The sequence below is a fragment of the Bacillus rossius genome, chromosome 7, assembly GCF_032445375.1.
Source record: "Bacillus rossius redtenbacheri isolate Brsri chromosome 7, Brsri_v3, whole genome shotgun sequence".
NCBI classification, from domain to species: Eukaryota; Metazoa; Arthropoda; class Insecta; order Phasmatodea; family Bacillidae; genus Bacillus; species Bacillus rossius.
Genome location: NC_086335.1, coordinates 60032084 through 60052668, shown reverse-complemented (window position 1 = coordinate 60052668; position 20585 = coordinate 60032084). Strand labels below are relative to the sequence as shown.

Genomic DNA, 20585 nt, shown 5'->3' with positions numbered 1-20585 from the left:
TCCAACAAGAATTCAAGTGTTCAGACTATCTAGAATAGAATGTACTGCGATTTCAGTTCTGCAGTGATCCGTGTTCTGAGCTTACAGCATCGCAGCACAATGCTTATGCACGTGGAAAATCATTGCCATTGGTCACATAAACTAATGAATGATATACAGACTGTTTGCACATACTGCACAGTGAAACATTTCTGGTCTCTTCATTATGTGCCAATAATACTCTCAAAAATATTTCTTAAGACTAGGATACATTCGCAACCGCACGCGCAGACAGATGCATGGAAGTTGAATGTACACACACAGATAGCAACACGTCAGCAGCATAGTCTGACCGACTTGTTTTGATACTTCTGTTCATTTCAACACAAGTAAATGAGGGGAAAATCTGTTGGAATTTTTCGAACTTTGTTTTGTGCGCGAATGTAGCAGATGCAGCTCGCATGTCAAAGTTATAAAATCTCACAGCATCAGGTACCTATTTGTTTCAAACCATTGATAGTTTTATTCTTCATTGCTATAGCATTTAAAATTGCTGTCAAATTACTTTACATTTAATAATCCTAACAATTACTTGTTTCAGTGTTTCTTATTGCGCATCCAATTGGTATCAAATTTTATAATTCATATTTTCAAAATCACATATATTTTTGCTATGTTAAAGTTTTGCATCACAAACACTTAACTGCTGATTTTATTTAAATGTTTTCTTTAAAATACAATTGGATATGTTACACAGAACAACTGCTTCCAGGAACATATTTTTCAAAGTTTATACACATTTACAAAATAAAATATTTTTTGATAATCATACAGCTTTGCATAACAAACACAACCAATTCCTTTATTTTAATATTTTATTTCAAAATACAACTGGATATGCAATAAGGAACAATAAGCAAAGGGTTCTAAAGATATAAACGGACTGTAAACGGAAACTGTTGACCATCCTTGCTACGTAGAATTTGAGTGATGAATTAGAATAGGAGGAAGATTGCTTGCTGTGTCTGGAATCGCTAAACCTCAATTAATAAACTAAAACTTTAACCCCCTCAGCCACTTGTACTGAAAAATCCTGGTACTATATTTTGATAACATTCGGTTCTTCTCCAATAAGCTATCATGTTGGTTCTGTTTTCAGTGTGACAGGGCAGATATTATCAAACGAGTACGTGCCCCCAGCAGCCAAACAGCGATTAGAGAAAGCAGCACGTACTGGTAGCCTGTCCGGAGACTGCTCTGTTTTTCCTTGTGCCGAGCTGGGAAATTAGGGCAGCTATGGGCTTACCATTAAGGCTCTTGCATTTTTATATGAAAAACATGTCCGCAAAATGATGTTTGAATAAAAAAAAAATTATCACCTACGGTTTACAGTTTTTACATTAATATGCCTATTCCTGTTTCTATTTCCATTCCAAGCATAATCCTAATGACAAAAAGTTAGTTTATAAATTAAATACTCTCTTCCGTCTTCAAATATGCTTAAGCAAAAATAACAATCATATAAACAATTTATAATCCTGGAAAAACTTAATTAAAACTTTATTGTCTAGTTAAAATTTATTTAGAATTTCTATGAGCAAAAAAATATTGTGTGCTATGTTGTGAAAAAAAATATAAAGCATGGATTATAACAATGTCCACACCATTATCGACTTGCCATCATTACGACTTAGACCATGGTGTCATTTAAGCCATAAAATGTTTTGGTAAAATACTTCATAGCACAAACAATAGGGCTAGGAATGTTTCAGGAGATGCAATGATAAATAAAAAGTCATTTAAATGTTTTCTCTTTTAATATTACACCAACTATTTCAAAGATAAATAAAATTATCTTCATGTTTGTATGGTGCTTTGCACCAAATATTTTGATATGCCTATTTAATGATTTCATCTTAAAAATTCTTTATTTCAAAAAACAATACAAGCAACGAACACTGGCTCTGTGAATAAACAAATAAATTGTAAGTACCGGTATCTATGAGGTTCCCTATGGTTCTGTTGATTATCTGAGGTTGGTATGAGGTATACGAGGTGCAATGGTGCACCGACACCATCACGGAACGGTTAATGAAGTGAACGACCTTTGAGTGTGGTGTCATTTGCGAAAAAGTTGTACTGAATCCAAGGCTGCATATTCAGTTGATACTTCAAGTGAACAGCAAATTTTGAATATGCACAAGTATATTAATAAAATTACCTACAACACCATAATGACAAAAATATTGTCTTTAAAATTTTTTTTACAAAAAATAAAGTAACAAAATTAATGGCTATCTAATGTTTGGCCAAAATCAACACTAAAAAACGACAGAATATTTTTTGTACACAAAAACTTACAAAATTCAACTATAAAATATGTATGCATGGTATACAAAGTCCCATTGTTCAACAATTGTAAACCCAAAAATATATATATTTAAAAACAATGTATTTATAGAAAATAAAACTAGTCTAAAAAATAAGCTTTGCTTGGAAATTAATAACTACAACAAATGAAAGCACAATGAATAAAAACAAATCAGACCTAAAACAAATTGTTCTCATTATCAACACACATGCACTCACACAAAACAATTATACGAAAAGAAGCTTTTAATACAGCTGCATTTACATATTAAACCTGTGCCAGTTAGTAACAGCTGCATTTCAATATATGTACTTTGACATCAAACTGGTGAGACACATTAGGTAAGAACATGGTGATAAAATCAAAACTTGATCACATATTCAGTAATTAAATGTACTCCATTGTTGAGATAAATATTAATTACATTATTCATATTTTTTTCCCCCAATTATCACACTCATATACAGTTAACATATATATGAAAACAACCAAATGTGACTCGCACTTATCACAACAAAATTCCTAGACTAAACAACAAAGTAGTGTTTCGCAGACAAATATTTCACTGAAAAAAAAAAAGTTAACACACACTTGGAAACTAATCAGCAGGAGTAAGGATAATGTGGTGTGTTACTGCACACCTGTGTGTCATGCCAGATGTGCCCACATCACATTTGCAGTGAATATCATTTAATTAAGAAAATGTAACTGTGCCCGACAATATTACCGACTTCGCACGAGATCGCACAGAGTGAATATACAGGAAGCAATGCTGAATCTGAGCCACCAAACACACATTTTTATGTTCTTGCCGCAATGTCAACCATAAAATGAAGTAGTGGTGCTAACATCATGCATCATGATAAATTTCTTCATATAATACTTCACAGAAGTGCATGTACTACTATGAAAAAACATTCCTAGATTTTATATTTTCCAGCTATGAAACAATTTTCTGTATTTAAGCTGTAAAATATAATAAAACACAATCTTCTGGGAACAAAGTATAGTGATAAAGAGTTAAAAAAAAAAAAAAAAAAAAAAAAAAAAAAAAAAAAAAAAATGTTATTGACCAGCATTCTTTACTCTACCAAGTATAAAAGCTTTCTTTCGCAGATTCACAAAACGCAAATACTGGCACAATCTCAACTGTCCGGGCACGCAAGCTCAGAACCATGAGGGCACTACGAACACTGAACCGCGCGTCACTCGTCTCTTCGCCTCACGCCAGCCACCCAAATGGCATGCAGTCTTCGCGTACCATGGGGCTTCCAATGAGAAAACTTACAATCCTTTGGTGAAACTATAACCAACAACACAGTGCACCGAATTTCTCATAAATACAGAGTTTGTGAAAACAACCATTTTAACTTTTATCGCTGTCCAGAAAATTACACGTTAAAAACAAAACGTAACATGAAACTTATACGAGCATATGCCATGACTTCAGTGCTATTCGTAGTCACACACTTTTACGACATCTTTAGCAATTCGTAAATGGCGTATTGACACCCGGAGCTATGCACTACCTCTGGCAGCAGAGATTTTTGCTGCTAATTTCCAGTTGGACTTATATGTCTTCAACTGAATTATCTACGAACGTAATCAAAAAACGCCTATTGGATCCTAACTAAAAGGGTGCCATAATTTTAGTGGATGTTGTGCTCTGACCGTGTTGGCCTCCATTCAAGTTATTTGTTTATTACTCGCTAAAAGAAGCGCAACTTCTCGCCAATCCCCTCTGCTTCCGCGGCACCTTCATAATTATCTCCCCCACCCTCCACATGCACCTTGCTTCCCAAGGTCTCATCTTCTGCAAACCTAAATGCAAGTTACTGAATCTGTAACTGCCACAACAACTAACGTTGAGAACTTTGGCCAGGCAATTTATAGTGGCCAATCAGCAAGTCTGCAATGGAGCAAGGTGACCGATGTTAAAACTTCATTCAGGCCATCCTGATCATGCTTTACGTGGTCTTCCCAATATCACGCAGGTGCACATACCTTACAATACACCAAGGCCAATTCCTTCCCCTCATACTCCTGTTCAGTATCGTTGTGTCTTTAATGGACTCCCTCTAGACAAAACATCACTATACCATATTTGACTGAAAAATAATACAATTTAATATAATGTGACCTCAAACTTTAAGAGTTTATAATGAATACTTTAGGGAGTGGTAACTATAACTAAAAAATATGGATAATAAGAATTATTTATATTAGTAAATTTATACTATACATAAAAGATATTTTTTTCAGTGCCACTTTCGTCAGTAGAGTGATTAATGTAGCCTTTAGACAGTTGGGAAGAAAATAAAAGAAGAGAGTTTCATGGCTGTAGTTGAAAATCCATCAGTCAGAAAGCAAAGAATGCTGCGATATATGTTGGTCGCTGGGAGGGTTAAGAGGGGGAGGGTGTGCCTTCGTCAGCGGCCACACTGAAGAGAAGCAGAAGGGAGTAGAAGTAACCCTCTCCTTCATCTCACATTTCCAGTCTATCCTCTCTCATCTGTAAAGCCTGTGCAAAAGGTTCATGGAGCCCCGGAGCAGAGTGGCGTAAGTGCACAGTTACAGGTAGAGCATGTGGTTTCACAACTTTACACGCAGTGTGCATCAGCTTTCAACTAAGGGCGAGGTTCAGGAGGCAGTAATTAACAGCTGTCTAAAGTGGCATTAAGTGATGCAGTTCCCATTGGCAAGATACAAGTTTGCGATTATAAAATGTGAACTCCACTGTAAGTTTCAGCGGTTTTCTCTCGAGTACCGAAATCTGTTTGACAGTGACCTAATGCAGCCACGTAATTAAGGATGATAAGGTTAAGTCATCATCTAGTTAACATGCGTCATTCATTATATTTTAAAATTAATAATTAATGGCAACACATTAAAATATATATTAAAAAGAAGTGTTAAAACAGGCACTTGATGCATGTAAGCAACCATACTTCACTTTAAGCTAAAACTTTGCATTTTAGAAAAAGTAAGCTCCCCTATGTTTTCGGAAAAAAAAAAATAAGAAGTTTAACCATAAATACATGCATGTTATAGTGTTCAAAGTTACACAGTGAATCATGGTAGATGCATTGACAATACATTATTGGACAGAAAGTTAAATGTTCCACACTACCTGCCACATGTAAATACAACAAGAATTTTTTTTTTAGCCGTTTGCTTGGACATAATCTTGGAAGCTAATGATCCTAAAAGATACGTAATTAAATAAATTTACAAGCACCATTTAACAGCAGTCAATTCCAAGGTTCAGGAAATTATTACATATACACTACAAAAAAATCTTACATTAGAGTGACAACAAAACATGCTAGACTAACAAGCACAATATACTCAAAAGCATGTATTTAAAATTAATTACTAAAAGTAAAAAAAAATTAGTTCTCAATAACATACAAAATAGGACAGTTTTACAAAAGCTAGTCCTGCAAACCAGAAATGCTACTCGACAGTACAAGCACTTATTATGCAATGTGTATAAACATATTTTAAAAAATTTTTAAGGTAGGTAACTAATTTATTGGGATAGTGAAACAAAAAAAATTTGAAGAATTTTTCTTTTACAAAACTAACCATTCACACAAAAATTTTTTTACTGTGGTTAGTATTTGTAAGTTTTATAAGAATTACTTTGATACCAATTAGTGTCAAAAATTTTAGCTTAACATACCATAAAGTCCATCAGAATAGTAAATGTGGCCCTCTCACAGCAGTACCTACTTTCAAAAACCTAGAATTTTACATTTTGAGAATTGGCAATACTTATTTTATTCTGTGTGGCCTAGGATTTTTAGGTGCTGGGCCAAAATATTATTTTTCTATGGCAAAGTTGTTGGCAGGACTGAAGACCAATAAATGTATAAATAAAAAATAAAAAAACTTATGTTATAGATTAATTATTTTATATCATATACAACTCCTACTTTATAGGCATTAGTAGGCCTACATGTCACACAACTGAACTGATTTTTGCTGACCATTTTAATTTGGGCCTAATGAAATTAGAAATCATACAGTTTAAATTGTAAATAGGCGAGCTAAATAAATTAAGTTCTATTGAAAATCATTTTCAAACAAAAAATTAGTGGTATTTTAAGGAAAATAATAACATCTATTTTACGGTAAAATAACCTGTATTTCAAAGAAAAATAACACCTATTTTATAGGGAAAATAACATATACTTTTTCAGGTCTCTAGTTATAATCCATCCATAATTAAAGCCTAAGAAGTTGTTGGTAGAAAATAAAACTTTTTTAAATCAAACATGCTTATGGCCATAACAGAGAGAATAGCTAGGGGAACATTTAGGAGTTAAATAGTGGCTGGAGCGAGAGGTGAATGAAAATAGAAAGAGACGGAGGTTACATTTCCTGATGGATATAGGCATGAAAGCTGACAACAAGCAATTAATTTTCAACTCTGTTGATTGACTGCAAGATGAAGAACATTGCAGATTTCCAGAACCAAACACAAAAACCACAGGGGTGGGGGAGGAAAAATTTTGTGTTCGAAAAAAATAGAAAATATTTTTCTTTCAAAAAAATTAATAAATGCACTATCTTTGGTACATTAAGTATCACAAGCAAAATATCCTAGACAAATTTTTTTTCACTTTGTTTAGAAACAATATTTATTACACACACAAAAAACACCCTTTAAGTTTGAACACAATGCTTCAGCAAACTGAAAAAAAAAAAATTCCTGAACATAGTGCTTACTAAATGCATCCTGTAATGTTTTTAGTGATAAAGGTTGAGATCTTAACAACATAAAAACAGAAATGAAAATAAATAAACAATAATATTTATCTGTAAAAACGTGCTTTTATAATTTTAACACATTATTTAAGTCCATGAGGCAAGGGCCAACATCAGATAAATTAATTTTTTGAGCCGTGAACTAGTTCGCCAAGTCCAAAACAATCTTGGGGTCCCATCATGTGCGTGCAATGTAAAACACCACGTTTACCTCTCCATCCACAAAGTAAAGTGTTTATCAACCAATACTGAGTTAAGATCACACTAAACAATGAGCGGTTGGGTGAAGAAATTGTTGCATTTGTTAACTCGGTGGTATCAAATTATTTTTCTTTTAAGATATTGTGTTTTTTTTGCACAAGATTTTAAATAAACTCATAACATAAGCAAATTTAATTGTTAATAACAGACTTTTTTCTATAAACTGAAAAAAGCGAAGCCGAAAATGAGTAAAGTAAAAACTAAGTAGCTAAAGATATAAAAAAAGTTGATAGCTATGTAGTAAAACTCAGCTTAATGTAAATAATGGATCTAGGAAAGAAACTATAACATAAGTTTCAAATCAGTCTTTTTTTTTTATGAACTAGGAATACAAAATAGTAGAGAATTTTCAATGATGATAAAATCATTTACTAAAGCAATGGGTTCAAACTTTTAGCTGCGAACTTTTAACTCTTTAACAAATTTACAAATTATGCCTACAATGTTTCCACACATGGCAGAATGTCACAGCACATTTTATCACCAATTTCAATCTAGACTCAAAATTACAGCTTATACACTACAGACAATTTTTAAATTTTTCTTTCACAAAAATAAAAATATATAGCCTTGTGAATGTGAAAACACCAGAAGATATGTAGCACTGATTAGGATACAATTCACCCAAGCTTATTTCCCACCAGATGTTTTAATACTAAACATACGCAATGCTGGTTACTAACAAGAAACTCAAATTTGATTTTACTATTATTCTCACTATCCTGGAGTTGCACATATCCCAGTTACAGGATCTTGCATAAAATACACTATCACAGACAAAAACACATTATGCTTATGAAATTTGCACTTAGGTCTGAATTTACCACAACAAAAATGTCTAAAATGTTAATAAATAAAAGTATTTTAATTTAAAACCACAGTTGTATCATGTTGTAATTATGTGTATTTTATCACTTTTAATAAGTAGTGACAAAGAGGCTTGTATATTATAGTCAACACAAAAAGAAAATTACAGATTCAAAAAATATGTTTTACCACTGAATAGATTTAAATGCTGCAGGTCACACAATTTTAGAGACAAAATATTACCAATCACAAAGAATGATCATACACCTACTAACTACTCCACACATTCACAACTCAGAACAATATTATTATTTTTTAATCACAAATTATACATACACGTGTTAAAATTTCAAATACGTACTAGTAGACATTACGTAGGATAGAATATTTTTTTCTTTAAATTGTTGGCACATTGACAATAACACTGATTAGTAAAGTTTTACAAGAGAGAGGCCAGCATGATACTGTTAAAACGTAAAACTGCTCTGTTTTGTACTCTTGGTTGATGAAAGGCTGGAAACGGAACTGTTTAAACTATTCTGGTCACTCAGGCAACGTGCCGGGAATTATTCAATCTGGAACACGTACAATAGTTACAGCTGCTAGCGACTCCCTCGCTGGGACGCCACTAAAACTCTTTCAACAACAACCGAGCTCCACTCGCAGCACCTACATAAATATATTTGACTCGCCAAACCAAACAGGAGAACAGTACAACATTCGGAGAAACGCTTTGTTGTAAACTTTGCTAGCTATCTATGTTCCTAAAGTACATTTTTTTTTTACACTTCATTACACTTACGCATGTAGGTAATGCAACTTGAAGATTCAGAAATGGAATTGATCCCAAGTTTTGCACGTTTCTACAGAATACAGATCTCAAAATTACATTGTAAGATTTCTACGGAATGTTCTATAATAAGCAATTTAAAAAGGTCAAATGTTAACATTTACACAGTACATTACATGCCCATCAAAAGAGACAATTTTTTCCAATAAATATAATAGTGATTTCAACAGATGGTATATTTGTACTTCAATGCTTAAATATTACTTGTTATTACATAAATACAATAATTTGGGTAGGAGGAATCTGGTTAACCCCTGAAACATAACATTAAAATTCACATGTTCAAAAAATTTAAAATTTAAAACAATGTAAAATTTGTTAAATTATTGTATTTTTTTTATGAATTTTATTTCATTTAACTGGGTAAGTATAAAAATGGTATGTTCAAAACAGGCAAGAAAAATTATTTTTTGAAAAAACCAAATAAGGCTTAAATATGTCATTTTCAAAGAATGCTACATTCAAAAACAGTCATTCTTTAAAATGTTAGAATACTAGTATCTTACAAACTATAGAGAAACTATGAGATATGGTCTAAAATAAAATTCTTGTAAATAAAAGATATAGGTACTTATATGTATGCACAGTAATACACACCTGGTCAACTACAATACAGTCAATGAATCCCTATGATATCTTATAGGTTCAGAATTTAAACATCTTTATCAACAGAAGTTTGAACACACATCTACAACAAACTTTTCCAGGCATCTTCTGTTTCAATTTTAATAATACTCCTTACGCCAGACACAATTTTACCAACACTGCACACATTTAACTTGTAGACATCATATTTAACATGTGGCATTCCACATTGCCTCACACATATGTCACTACGTAAAACCATAATATCAAACTTGGACTCTCAGTCACGTGCATCTAGCAAACATACTTCCACACAAAATATTATATATGCATTTAAATGATCCAAAAATCAGTAATAAAACAAAATGCATATTGGCATCGGCAGAAAAAAGACGGTACCAAATTAACCACAGGTATGCCATGCAATTGTGACTATTCCTTAATATTGAAGTATCTGAAATCTATTACAAAAGCAATGAACCTAAACCTGTAAAGCTAAGAACAGGGGAGAATGTTAGCTATCAGCACGTATCACCGCAAACCACCTTTTATTTCCGACACCTTTTGCTCGCCAGTCTTAAAAGCTATGTTAAACTGACATACAAGAATACATACAAAATATTTTAAAATCTCTTGTGCAATATATTTACAATCATATACACAAATTGTAGTAATGCAGATGGCTTTTCTTTTGCATAAAATATGCACAACCATCTGAAACATTTCTGTCTTTTGTAGTTGCAAACGAGATGTACAATATATACAGTTTGATTTCTCTGGATGTTCAATTGTTATTAACCTAACGGTACTCTATTAGGCAAGTTGAGAGTACTCGAGAAGGTATAACTGATTCACATTTAAATACATAACACATTTCTACAAGTAGTATATTTCTTTGTACCATGATCTTAAGTGCCAAAAAATCTGCTTTTTTTGAACTACAGTCAAACCTCTCTGAAACGACCCCTCACGGTTCCCAGGAATAGGGTCGGAATAGAGGGGGGGTCGTAATAGATGTTTTCCGAAATTTTCAGTTGATTTCAACCCCCCCCCCCCCCAACCCCTTTTCCCAAACCGCTACTCGCTAAGAAACCAGCCATACAATGGCAGGATGCTGTCACTCACAATGCTAGACGGCTGTGCTTTAAACCTTCATGACAAGTCCGTCGCCCTACAGGCCACCTCTAAAGAAAATATGTCAATAGACAGTTTATTTTTACTGGTTAGATTACATGTACGATTTCTTGCTTGCCGTAGTTAAATACACTAGAACCCCGATGTCACGAACCCCGGATTTAACGAAGCAGTGATTTTACGAATACATTCTCGAGAACCGTCAAAAAATTGGACATTTTGACCAAAATGTGAAAATCAGAAGAAAAAAAATTTAAAACAAAACAAAATGAAAGATTATTAAAATCTGTTAACTTTAACACACAGCGTATTTTTTGTGTCGGCTTTAATATTTCCAATAATGTTCATGTGAGAATAACAAAAAAATAATGGGACATTTCCTTTAAAAATACGGCAGCAGTAGCTTGTGCAACGTAAGTGGGAGCGCGGGAATATCGTCTAGACAGGCTGGCGGCAGCACAGGCGGCGGATGCATGACGTCATACGGCTTACCTCTCCTTCCCTTGTCTAGACTTCAAGGTTCATCCCTCCCAGGCATACAAACCATCGTGTCTCTCTCCCCCTCCTACTTCAACGTCCTTTGGCATGTGAAACTGTCAACATCCTTCCTCACCTTCACCAAACTGTGTGCGACTAAAGCCAGGTTTGTATAGTCCAGTTCTGGTAAAATGAAAAATTTTTAAGGGCCCCCGCGACAGCCATTTACCGTTAATTGTTTTGATACAAATTGTTTGTTAGTTACACAACATTATTTCTGAAGGAAAATCACTGAAACTTCAAAATTTATTTAATGGAAAAATTTAGCAGGGCCGTAAAAGTATTCATTTTTGCCGCAAATGAACTATACTCGCCCTTCCTGCCGGACAACATTCTCGGCGCGTGACGCATGGCAACTACAGTCGTGTGCCGCGCACAGCCACGAAAAACCTACGCAATTTCCAAACTATACTATATATCCGACTGGAGTCTGTTTACGAAAAGCATTTAAGAATTTGTTAATGGTTCTTTTGAGATAAAATGGCTAAAAGACATGTTTTCGAAGTTTTAGGTGTAAAAAACCCGTTACAAATTTCTTGAAAGTATCATAGGGAAATGCATTACACCTTTATCTTTATTTTTCCGCCATATAATGTTATGGTCACCGCTCAAATTTCACTGTTATCTGACGGGAACGAGATGACTGCGCGCCAGTTCAGAAGCCTTGCACTTAGAGGTTTTACCGCGCTAGAACTACCATTGAGCGTCGCTCTTATCATCCCGCTTCACTAACACACACACTGACCAGACGGCGCCCTAAAGCTGATTAGAGGAAGCATGTAGAAATGCAAGGCAGGAAATTTTTCCAGCTTATCAACCAGGACCCGGGCAAGTCTTGACTATTAAGCTTTTCACATTAAAATATAAGAGACTTGTATTGTGTAATTTCGGTGTTATTTAGCGGTTTTTCTTAAAAATCGCTTTTTTCGCATTTTCCATATAAATTCGCGGAAAATTTCGCGATTTCGCGATTCACCATATAATCGTGGCCCTAGTTATTGCTCGCGCGAGAGGAGAACGTGGAATGTTAGAAGAAAGATAAATGCGGGGTAGACAGACGGCAGCCAGTGTGTTTCCTGCGCGGGGAATAAGTGGCGTAGCCTTTTTTTTTATGCTGGGTGAAGCGACCTTTTTCTATCAACCCACGGGAAAAATTAATTGCTTGAGCTGTCAAAATAAACATCGCTGCGGCAGTTAAAACAAGTCGAGGCGGGCGTGCATCCAGTCGGTCGCTGTGTATTGTCAACCGATAGTAATCAAAATCAAGAGAAATCCAGCAGGTAGCTTTGCCTTAACTGCGTACCACACTAGACACTCGCAATAAGCTAAACGTAAACACGTTGCCACAAAAACCTTTATCTGCACCCTGCCGACAAAGGGACGTGGAATGGGGGTTGTTAAGCGCTGACAGCGGTCGACAGGAAGCACTCGGCAAGAGAAACGCAGCAACACGTTACTCACCACAAGAAACTTATTTTCTGTCTGTTTATCTTCGGATTTTCGGCAATTTTTTCACGGTTCCTCGAAATCGGGTTGTAATAGAGAGGTGGTCGCAATAAATGGGGTCGCAACAAAAAGGTTTTACTGTATTGAAATCCCTGACGATGAACGTTGGAGGCAAAACCAAGCGTTTTGCTGGAACACAAGTTATTTTGTACTTGGTGCTACAAGTAAACCTGAAACTTGGTCTTAGTAAAGCACTGGCTCTATTACTACGAAAGTCCGTGGTTCATGAAGACTGCTTGGACAGATCATATTTAAGTATTGTACTCCGATTACAAAAGAAACTGTTGATAGCTATGTCGTGCATCTGAACTATTCTTCACAAACACGCACAGGGAGTCTGCTAGGCCAGTCAATGTCTGCTGTCCACACGCAGCACTCTTTGCCTCGGAAACAAACAAGGGTGTCCCTTGTGTAACTGTAGGTCAGGAACACATGTAAGAAGGTTGGACAGAGAGAGGTCTAGACAGGGGGGAGGAGAAAGGATTGGAGGGGGGAAGGCAAGACTGGAGGGAGGAAGGCAGGACTGGAGGGAGGAAGGAGGACTGGAGGGGGAAGGTAGGACTGGAGGGGGAAGAGAGGGTTAGAAAATGAGGGGAAAGGATTGAAAGGGGAGAGAATGCAAATCCAATAGAAATGTTATATTACAAACCCTGCAAGCCATGACAGTTCAAACCTGTGCTATCTCACCTCAAGGATGTATTAAGAACATATCTACAAGCTAACCAATGAACAATAGTTGGTCACTATGGTAGCTTTAAGTATTATAAAAGTGAGATTTTCATTTTCATCCATAGACTTTGTTCAGTTCCCATGATATGGTCACAATCCTCTTATTTCAGAGGGTTGGGTCTCTTTCGGCATAGCTCAACTCCAACTATCAAGGATTAATGTGATTAATCAGGTTTCCTTCCACCCCTTTCGGAAATTAGTAAAGGGAGAGAACTGCAAGAGGTAAACACCATCCCAACTGAAGAAATATATGCCCAATCCCTTTGCAGATATGTACAATGAAATATCATTAGTGAAAACATAAATGAAGAAGTTTTGTCGAATCTAGGAACAAAAAATCCATTCTGAACAGATGTACTGTGAACAACATATTGTTGCTAAGCAAGAGTATACTATTTTAGATAGAAAATATTATTTCCTCATTCTGACAACCATTAAAAACTGTTAGTAAAATAAAATTCATGTTTGCAGTGTTCATAAGTAACTGGAGTTAAGAGAATGGTTGTCAGAAATATGCAACTGTATTAGTTAGAAATTGATGGTCACAAAAACATTAACAACAATTACTTTCACGTTGACTTTTTCCTGCTAGCAGACACCCTGGCTTCAATTCAACATATAGCATTACAGCAAACCCAAACAAATTTCTCGAATAAGTTACTTTCAATTGACATATATTTCATTTAAAAGAGCACAAACATTTCATTAATTAAAAATCTTTAAAGAAGAGCATCTGACATCTGCGACATCTGTAAATCCAAAGGTGTGCAAGACAGTTGAATAAAAACTAATGAAGTCTTGATTGAAGCAAACATTGTGCTTTACCTAGTAATTCAATGCTATGTTTCTATGGTGTTAAATCACCCAACAAACCATCAACAGAGATGTTTTAAACTTTTTTAAAAATTGTAATAATATCAATGCCATTGCATTAAAACACACAAAAATTACAATGAAAGTAGATTTTTAATGACGGTTTAGAATATCATTTAATAAGTTATTTTATTCCACTTGTGGCAAAGTTTAAAAAATTATGATACCCCACAGAATTATTATTCTTCATATCTTATATTAACAATTTTGAAAATTTTACTTTATTTTTAAGTAAGAAAAACATTCATTTAAAGTAAACTAAAACTCAAAGTACGTAAGACTGTGATTTTTGATCTTAAATGTAAAAATTAACCTCATTTAAATTGTGGATCTAACCCAATAAATTTCTCCCTTCACAATATTCATAAAGGTAAGTTTTTATATACAATTGTGCCCCACAGTACAGTGTTTTTGATGATTTGCCGTAAAAAATGTTCACATACAGTTTTATGAAGACTGTGCAATTACGGCCAAGCCTGCCAACAGCAAGGATCGAGAAAGAGTGGGCAAAATGCTGCTGATGTGTCGCAGAGTGGTAGTCAATGTAAATCCACGAGGTAGAGGGAGGGGGGAGGGGGGTAATTAAAGGGCCTAGCATAATTTAGCTATCATCCTAAATGATTTTGCTTCTAATATTTTTTTTTGCTCATGATTTTAAATGAATTTGTAATATAACCAACATTAAATTTTTGATAAAAGGCTAACCAACCCTTATTTAAAGTTTTATTTTAGTGAACTTAATGGCAAATTTTTATGCAAGTCCTAGCATGTTTGTTTTCTGAAAGCATGTAATCGAGTGGTATACAGTATGGGATTAACTGCTTGTAAGTAGACCACATCTTCAAACACTTTATCTTAAGTATATCATACATAAATCAATAAGAATTTGGTTTTCTCAAAACCACAGAAATCTTAATTTTTTAGGCTTCGAGGGAAACCTAATTTTTACTCATTTATTGAAAGATATTCTAAAAATAAAGAACTTTAAGTTGAAGGTTACATATGAATGATTAATCCAAAACGGTATCCTATGTGCTTTCATGATTTCAGTACTTGCTAGGACTGACATAAATATTTGCCGCTAAGTACATAACAACCATTCAATAAGGACTTGTTTAGTAGAAGAAAAAAAAACCTTTTATGAGCAATTAAATATGGTTATATTATGAAATATTAGATCCATTCCACCACTGTCAATGGTGATTCTTTTGATAGTCATGCTTAGAAAACACTGGCAGTCACATGTAGCTGCTTGATGCTCAAACAAATATTTCTGAGAACCTAGCTTAAGAACTACTTTTTTAGTATCCCTGGGGAAAAAAAACCTAAGCCTCGTGGCTTGAAGGTCCGCCACAAGCAAGGCAAAATTGTTGCATTTTTTGAAATAAAAACTATTTTGGGATCTCGTTCAATCTCATACTAATTTACGTAAACCAAAAAAAAAATTAAATAATTTTAGCAAGCATAAATTTTAAATATTTTACTTTTTACTGAGCATTCAGAAGAGGAACAAATTTTCAAGATACACTGCCAACCCGAGTGTATAAAAAAGCATGAAAACATTTAATTATTTCAATGGTTGGTTACGTGGTCAGGTAAAAAAGTTTATCAGAGTGTACATTTTCAATCGGATGTTTAGCTTTATCAGTGTTGTGGGTAGAACACTTCACTGAATTATTCTGGAGGTTGGATTTCAACCCTGGCTGACTGTGCTATAAGAGGTTTTAATTAAATGATTTTCCATCCCTAATCCACAAGAATGCTAGTGGAGATCCCTGATGCATTCATTCCATGTTAACTACCCAGTTAAAAAAAAGTTATGCCCTATCATTAGCCTTATAGCACATGCTTGCTAGCACAAGAACCTCTCCTGAAAAAGTTTTAATAAAGGGGCATCTCATACTGTTAAGCAGACCTACAAAAAAAAAAAAGGCAACAAGGAAGAGAATTTGATTCCATTCATTACTAGGATATTATCAATATTTCATTTCATGACTTATAAGGTCCACCTAAGACCATTTACTAAGAACTTCTTGCTCAGCCCTTAGGAAGACTTTAAACAGATTTGTTGACAACTGCCCATAAAGGTAGTTGAGAAAAGCATATTAACTAATTAAAGCCTTGCCAATGTAATCCGACATCAACTACTGGAAATTTCCTCTTTCCACTATTTCCCCCATCCATATCCAGTAATTATATTTTTATATTCTTTTAATTTATTGTAATGAACTATGTAACAAAATACGTAAAATGAACAAGTGACTACATCTGACATGCTTTCTGATTTTCAGCTGTATTCAGTAAAATATTATGAGATCAAAATGGACAAATGCCTTATCTCTAAAAATAAACTTGAACATATGTTTTCAAGGCAACTAGCACAAAAAAAATCACGGAAATTTTTTGAAAACACTTTATACATGGAATATTAAAAGCCATTATTACAGTTTAATCTAGCATTGCTTCAACATTGCAAGACTTCAAACTCCATCTTGTACACCTCTGGTTAGGACTGGTATTCAAATTAAAGTATGCCCTAACTATAATAGTGCACACTGCTAGTTAACAGTATTTAAGCCAAGAACAAGAAACCATCAAAGCTTAAAAGTTCCTAGCAATTTACATACAAATAATGTATCTGTGGATTTTCTGACAGTATATTTAAGACACACAACATGAACACATTGTTTAAATTTTAGGGAACATATGTTTGGTTATTTATTTGTTACTTTACAAGTTTTTTTAATCAACCAACCATTCAAATTCTAGGATATTTGTTTTAAATGGAAGCTATTGAAACACTTTGAATCACAAAATTAAATGCACTAAAGAAATCAGGAAAAATTTAACAGGCACAAAAACTATAAACTTCATACACATCCATACTTTATATAATACCAGAATTTACAGAATCAAAATCACACGCAAAACAAAATTTGTTCACATTGACATACATTGTCCAAGACAACACTAATCAATAGTGAAAAGAATCCAAAATGTTGATGCTGAAAACCAACACAACATAAATTAATATTAATTAATGTAGAATTAAGTGTACATCGGCTTGTAGTAACATACGGTAGACTAAATCATGTTACATTCACCCAAAAGTTTTGCAAAAATGCAGTTTGGAGCAAAAAAGTGTGCACAGAACACAAAACACACCATACTTATGGTCAGTTGTGTATTTGTCCATATGGCATTCCACATAACAGGGATTCAGTGTATCCCCTTGTCCAGCAAAGACTCAAGCGATAAACTGAAACTGAAGCATTACTGGACAGATGTCCATGCCTCCTCTACACTGCACAGTTTTGACATGTATTTTTGATAAAACCCTTGAAACTGACTCCCAACTACAGTGAACTGTCTTCAATTCGACACGTTCGGGACCAGGGCCATGCCGGATTATTGAACATCTCATTGTTTTAATGGGAATAACAAGTTTGAAAACGTGAAAAGTGATATCTTACCAGCTAGGAAACAGGAAAAAACTGAAACAAAAACTGATGGTATAAACTCTGAGCGAACTAAAAAAAGCCAGCAATGTAGTAATGCAACCTAGTGGCCAAGAGGTTAACAGGAGGAATCCACCTAAAAAATAAAATTCTTAAAGTAAGTGACTCCATTGGTGCCGAAATGTGCAGAATCAAAGAATGCTGTATTAAAGACGTTTCACTATATTACAATACTCTTATACATACTAAATGATTATTTTATGGGTCACACCCAGATTCATTTAACAAGGAAACATAAATTTCATTTACATTTATTACGAGTTATTTCTAATCTAAACTGAAAATGAATATTAACAATTTTTCAATATTGATACAGTAACTATATTTTTTACACAAACAATTGCATCGTTCAAAAGAAAAAATGTAAATGAGACATGGACATCAATATAAAAAGTATGGTTGTGTGCGGACATTAACTAGTGAGGAAGTTTTCCAAATACCCATTGCTGTACTAAAAACATACCTTTAGGCCAATATGACCACTAAGAACGTTTTTTTTTTTTAAATTAGGAGCAAGCTAAATGGCATACTTTAATTTGCAATTTTTTCATCTCTAAAAATGGTAATGCACATGTTGAACTACACCCTAAAAAACGTTTTAAGGCAAAACCTTGGAAGTTAGTAATGAAAACAGTTTTCGGAACGATACCGTCGGCGAACAGTCGCCAACGAATTGAGGAGTTCGGTACGAGGATTCCATGCTAAGATGAATACTGTAGTTGCGTCCAAAAGTCAAGTCGCCTGAAGCGCTCTGATATACTCGGGCGGGTGGAGGTGGGGTTTGCGAGCGATCTCAGTCGAGGTCCCTACGCGGTGGAGAGGTGTGTGGGCAAGAGGCGGTCTTCACCAGGCCCTCGGGCACGCAGTCGCACCGCGATACTGTTCTCGGCGCGGGCAGCAACGCGCCTGGGCACTCGGCGGAGGTTCCTCGTGGCTGGCACGAACAAGAGCAATGCCGGAGGATCTCCGAGGCAGTTCTTGGTACGCTAAGGGCGGCGCCGACAGAGCTCGCACGCCCAGGCCGGGCTCAGCAGAGGCTCCTAGTGGTTGGCGTGAGCGAGCGCCGCGCTCTTCAACAGGCGCTTCAGCATGCCGCTGGAGCCTCGGTGCTGCAGGCTCTTGTGCGTGGTGAGGCTGTTCTTGGTGCGGTAGCGACGCTGGCAGAACTCGCACACGTACATTGTGTCCGAGCGCTCGTGCTTGTCCTGGAAGTGCCTCTTCAGTGAGTAGTAGCATGAGAAGGTGCGACGACAGTACGGGCATTCCTGTGGTTCATTAATCCCACCCACAGTGGGTGGGGGAATGTGGTAACGCATTGGGCTGCCTGGAACACAAGTCAAGGGCCACTTCACTTGTACCGTCCACGAGGACCTCTTTGCCTGAAGCCACATGAAACACGAACATGCATGCACAATCCCACATGCATTTTTTTTTTTACATCACTAACACAAAAGCAACATTTTTGTTCAAAATACAGTAGACACCTGATTATCCAGGGTAGTGATTGGCAAGGAATCTATGGATAACCGCAATGTAAAAAAATTGGTTGTCTGTAAAGTTGGTTTACGGACGATAGTTTAACGTGACGTCATAACAAAACATTGATGAAATGATTGCATACTTTTATGAATAAAATTGAATCATTTTTATTTTAATAATAAAAGAATAAATACTTGAAATTATACTAGTAATCAGATTTTTAAAATGCAAGAATATTGCCGAAATTGTTGTAATAAGCAATGAAAATGCACATTAACTTTTCACTTCACTTTATAAACAGTCGACGAAACAGTTCACATGTAGATGACTTGTAATTAATTTTAAAAACTGGCGTTTAGCTATAAAGTTTAAATATAATTATGAACAAGTTTTCATATAAATAAACTGTAATCAAATATTTATAATCAATTATATGAATCACCATAATTTTTTAGTCAATTGTAACGTAACCTATTATTACTGCACACGCCGACAGCGTAACGGAACACAGCGTAACGGGACACAGCGCAATGGGACAAAGCATAACGGGACACTTTTTGTGCGTGCAGCCGGCGTTCATCGATTTATTAGACGTAGTCATGTCAAAAAACTTACTAACAATTTTTTATCTGACTATCTAAACAAACATTTCAACACCAGCCCCTTGAAGCTATACCCTAATTCATTCCAGTAAACAGAGCTGTAATCAAAACAGCGCTAACCAAATAAATTTTTTTCCTAAGAGAGTATTTTAATCAAAATAATTTGTTTTCCATTCAGGTAAGTAAACTTGCATACTACCATTTTAATCAAGACACTACTCCCGTTTAAATTAATTTATAGTACTCATTTACAACTAAAGTCATTTGAAGTACATTTCAATAAATGTTGACTAGCATTTTGAGAATAAATAATCTAAAATTAAATTTTTAAATTCATGTACCACATTGTTTACATAATAGGGCTTTGGCATAACATTCTTATGTAGGTGCTACGAACACTTTTGAGTTACAAAATAATGTTTTTGATATAGGAGATATATTTCAGTTATAAGAAAATTTAAAAAAGCATAAACTTAACATTTTATATTAGAAAATTTTTAATCTATTAACGTAATTCCCAACTGTTGTTTACTCAATGCATTTGTGCCATGATTTGCCACTAGCGCATCCTAGTTTGCTTG

The 20585-nt window shown here is 34.9% G+C and overlaps 1 protein-coding gene across 7 annotated transcripts in view; it reads right to left on the bottom strand.

Annotated features, from left to right (window-relative positions):
- Positions 1 to 1777: 1777 nt before the first annotated feature.
- LOC134534138 (broad-complex core protein-like) overlaps positions 1778 to 20585 on the bottom strand; it is a 169887-nt gene continuing 151079 nt past the window's right edge. For all 7 annotated transcript variants that reach the window (XM_063372242.1, XM_063372239.1, XM_063372244.1 and 4 more), the window contains one exon: positions 1778 to 19247. In XM_063372242.1, coding sequence (XP_063228312.1) covers positions 19143 to 19247 — 105 coding nt within the window. In that variant the 3' untranslated portion in view covers positions 1778 to 19142. The remainder of the gene's footprint in view (positions 19248 to 20585) is intronic.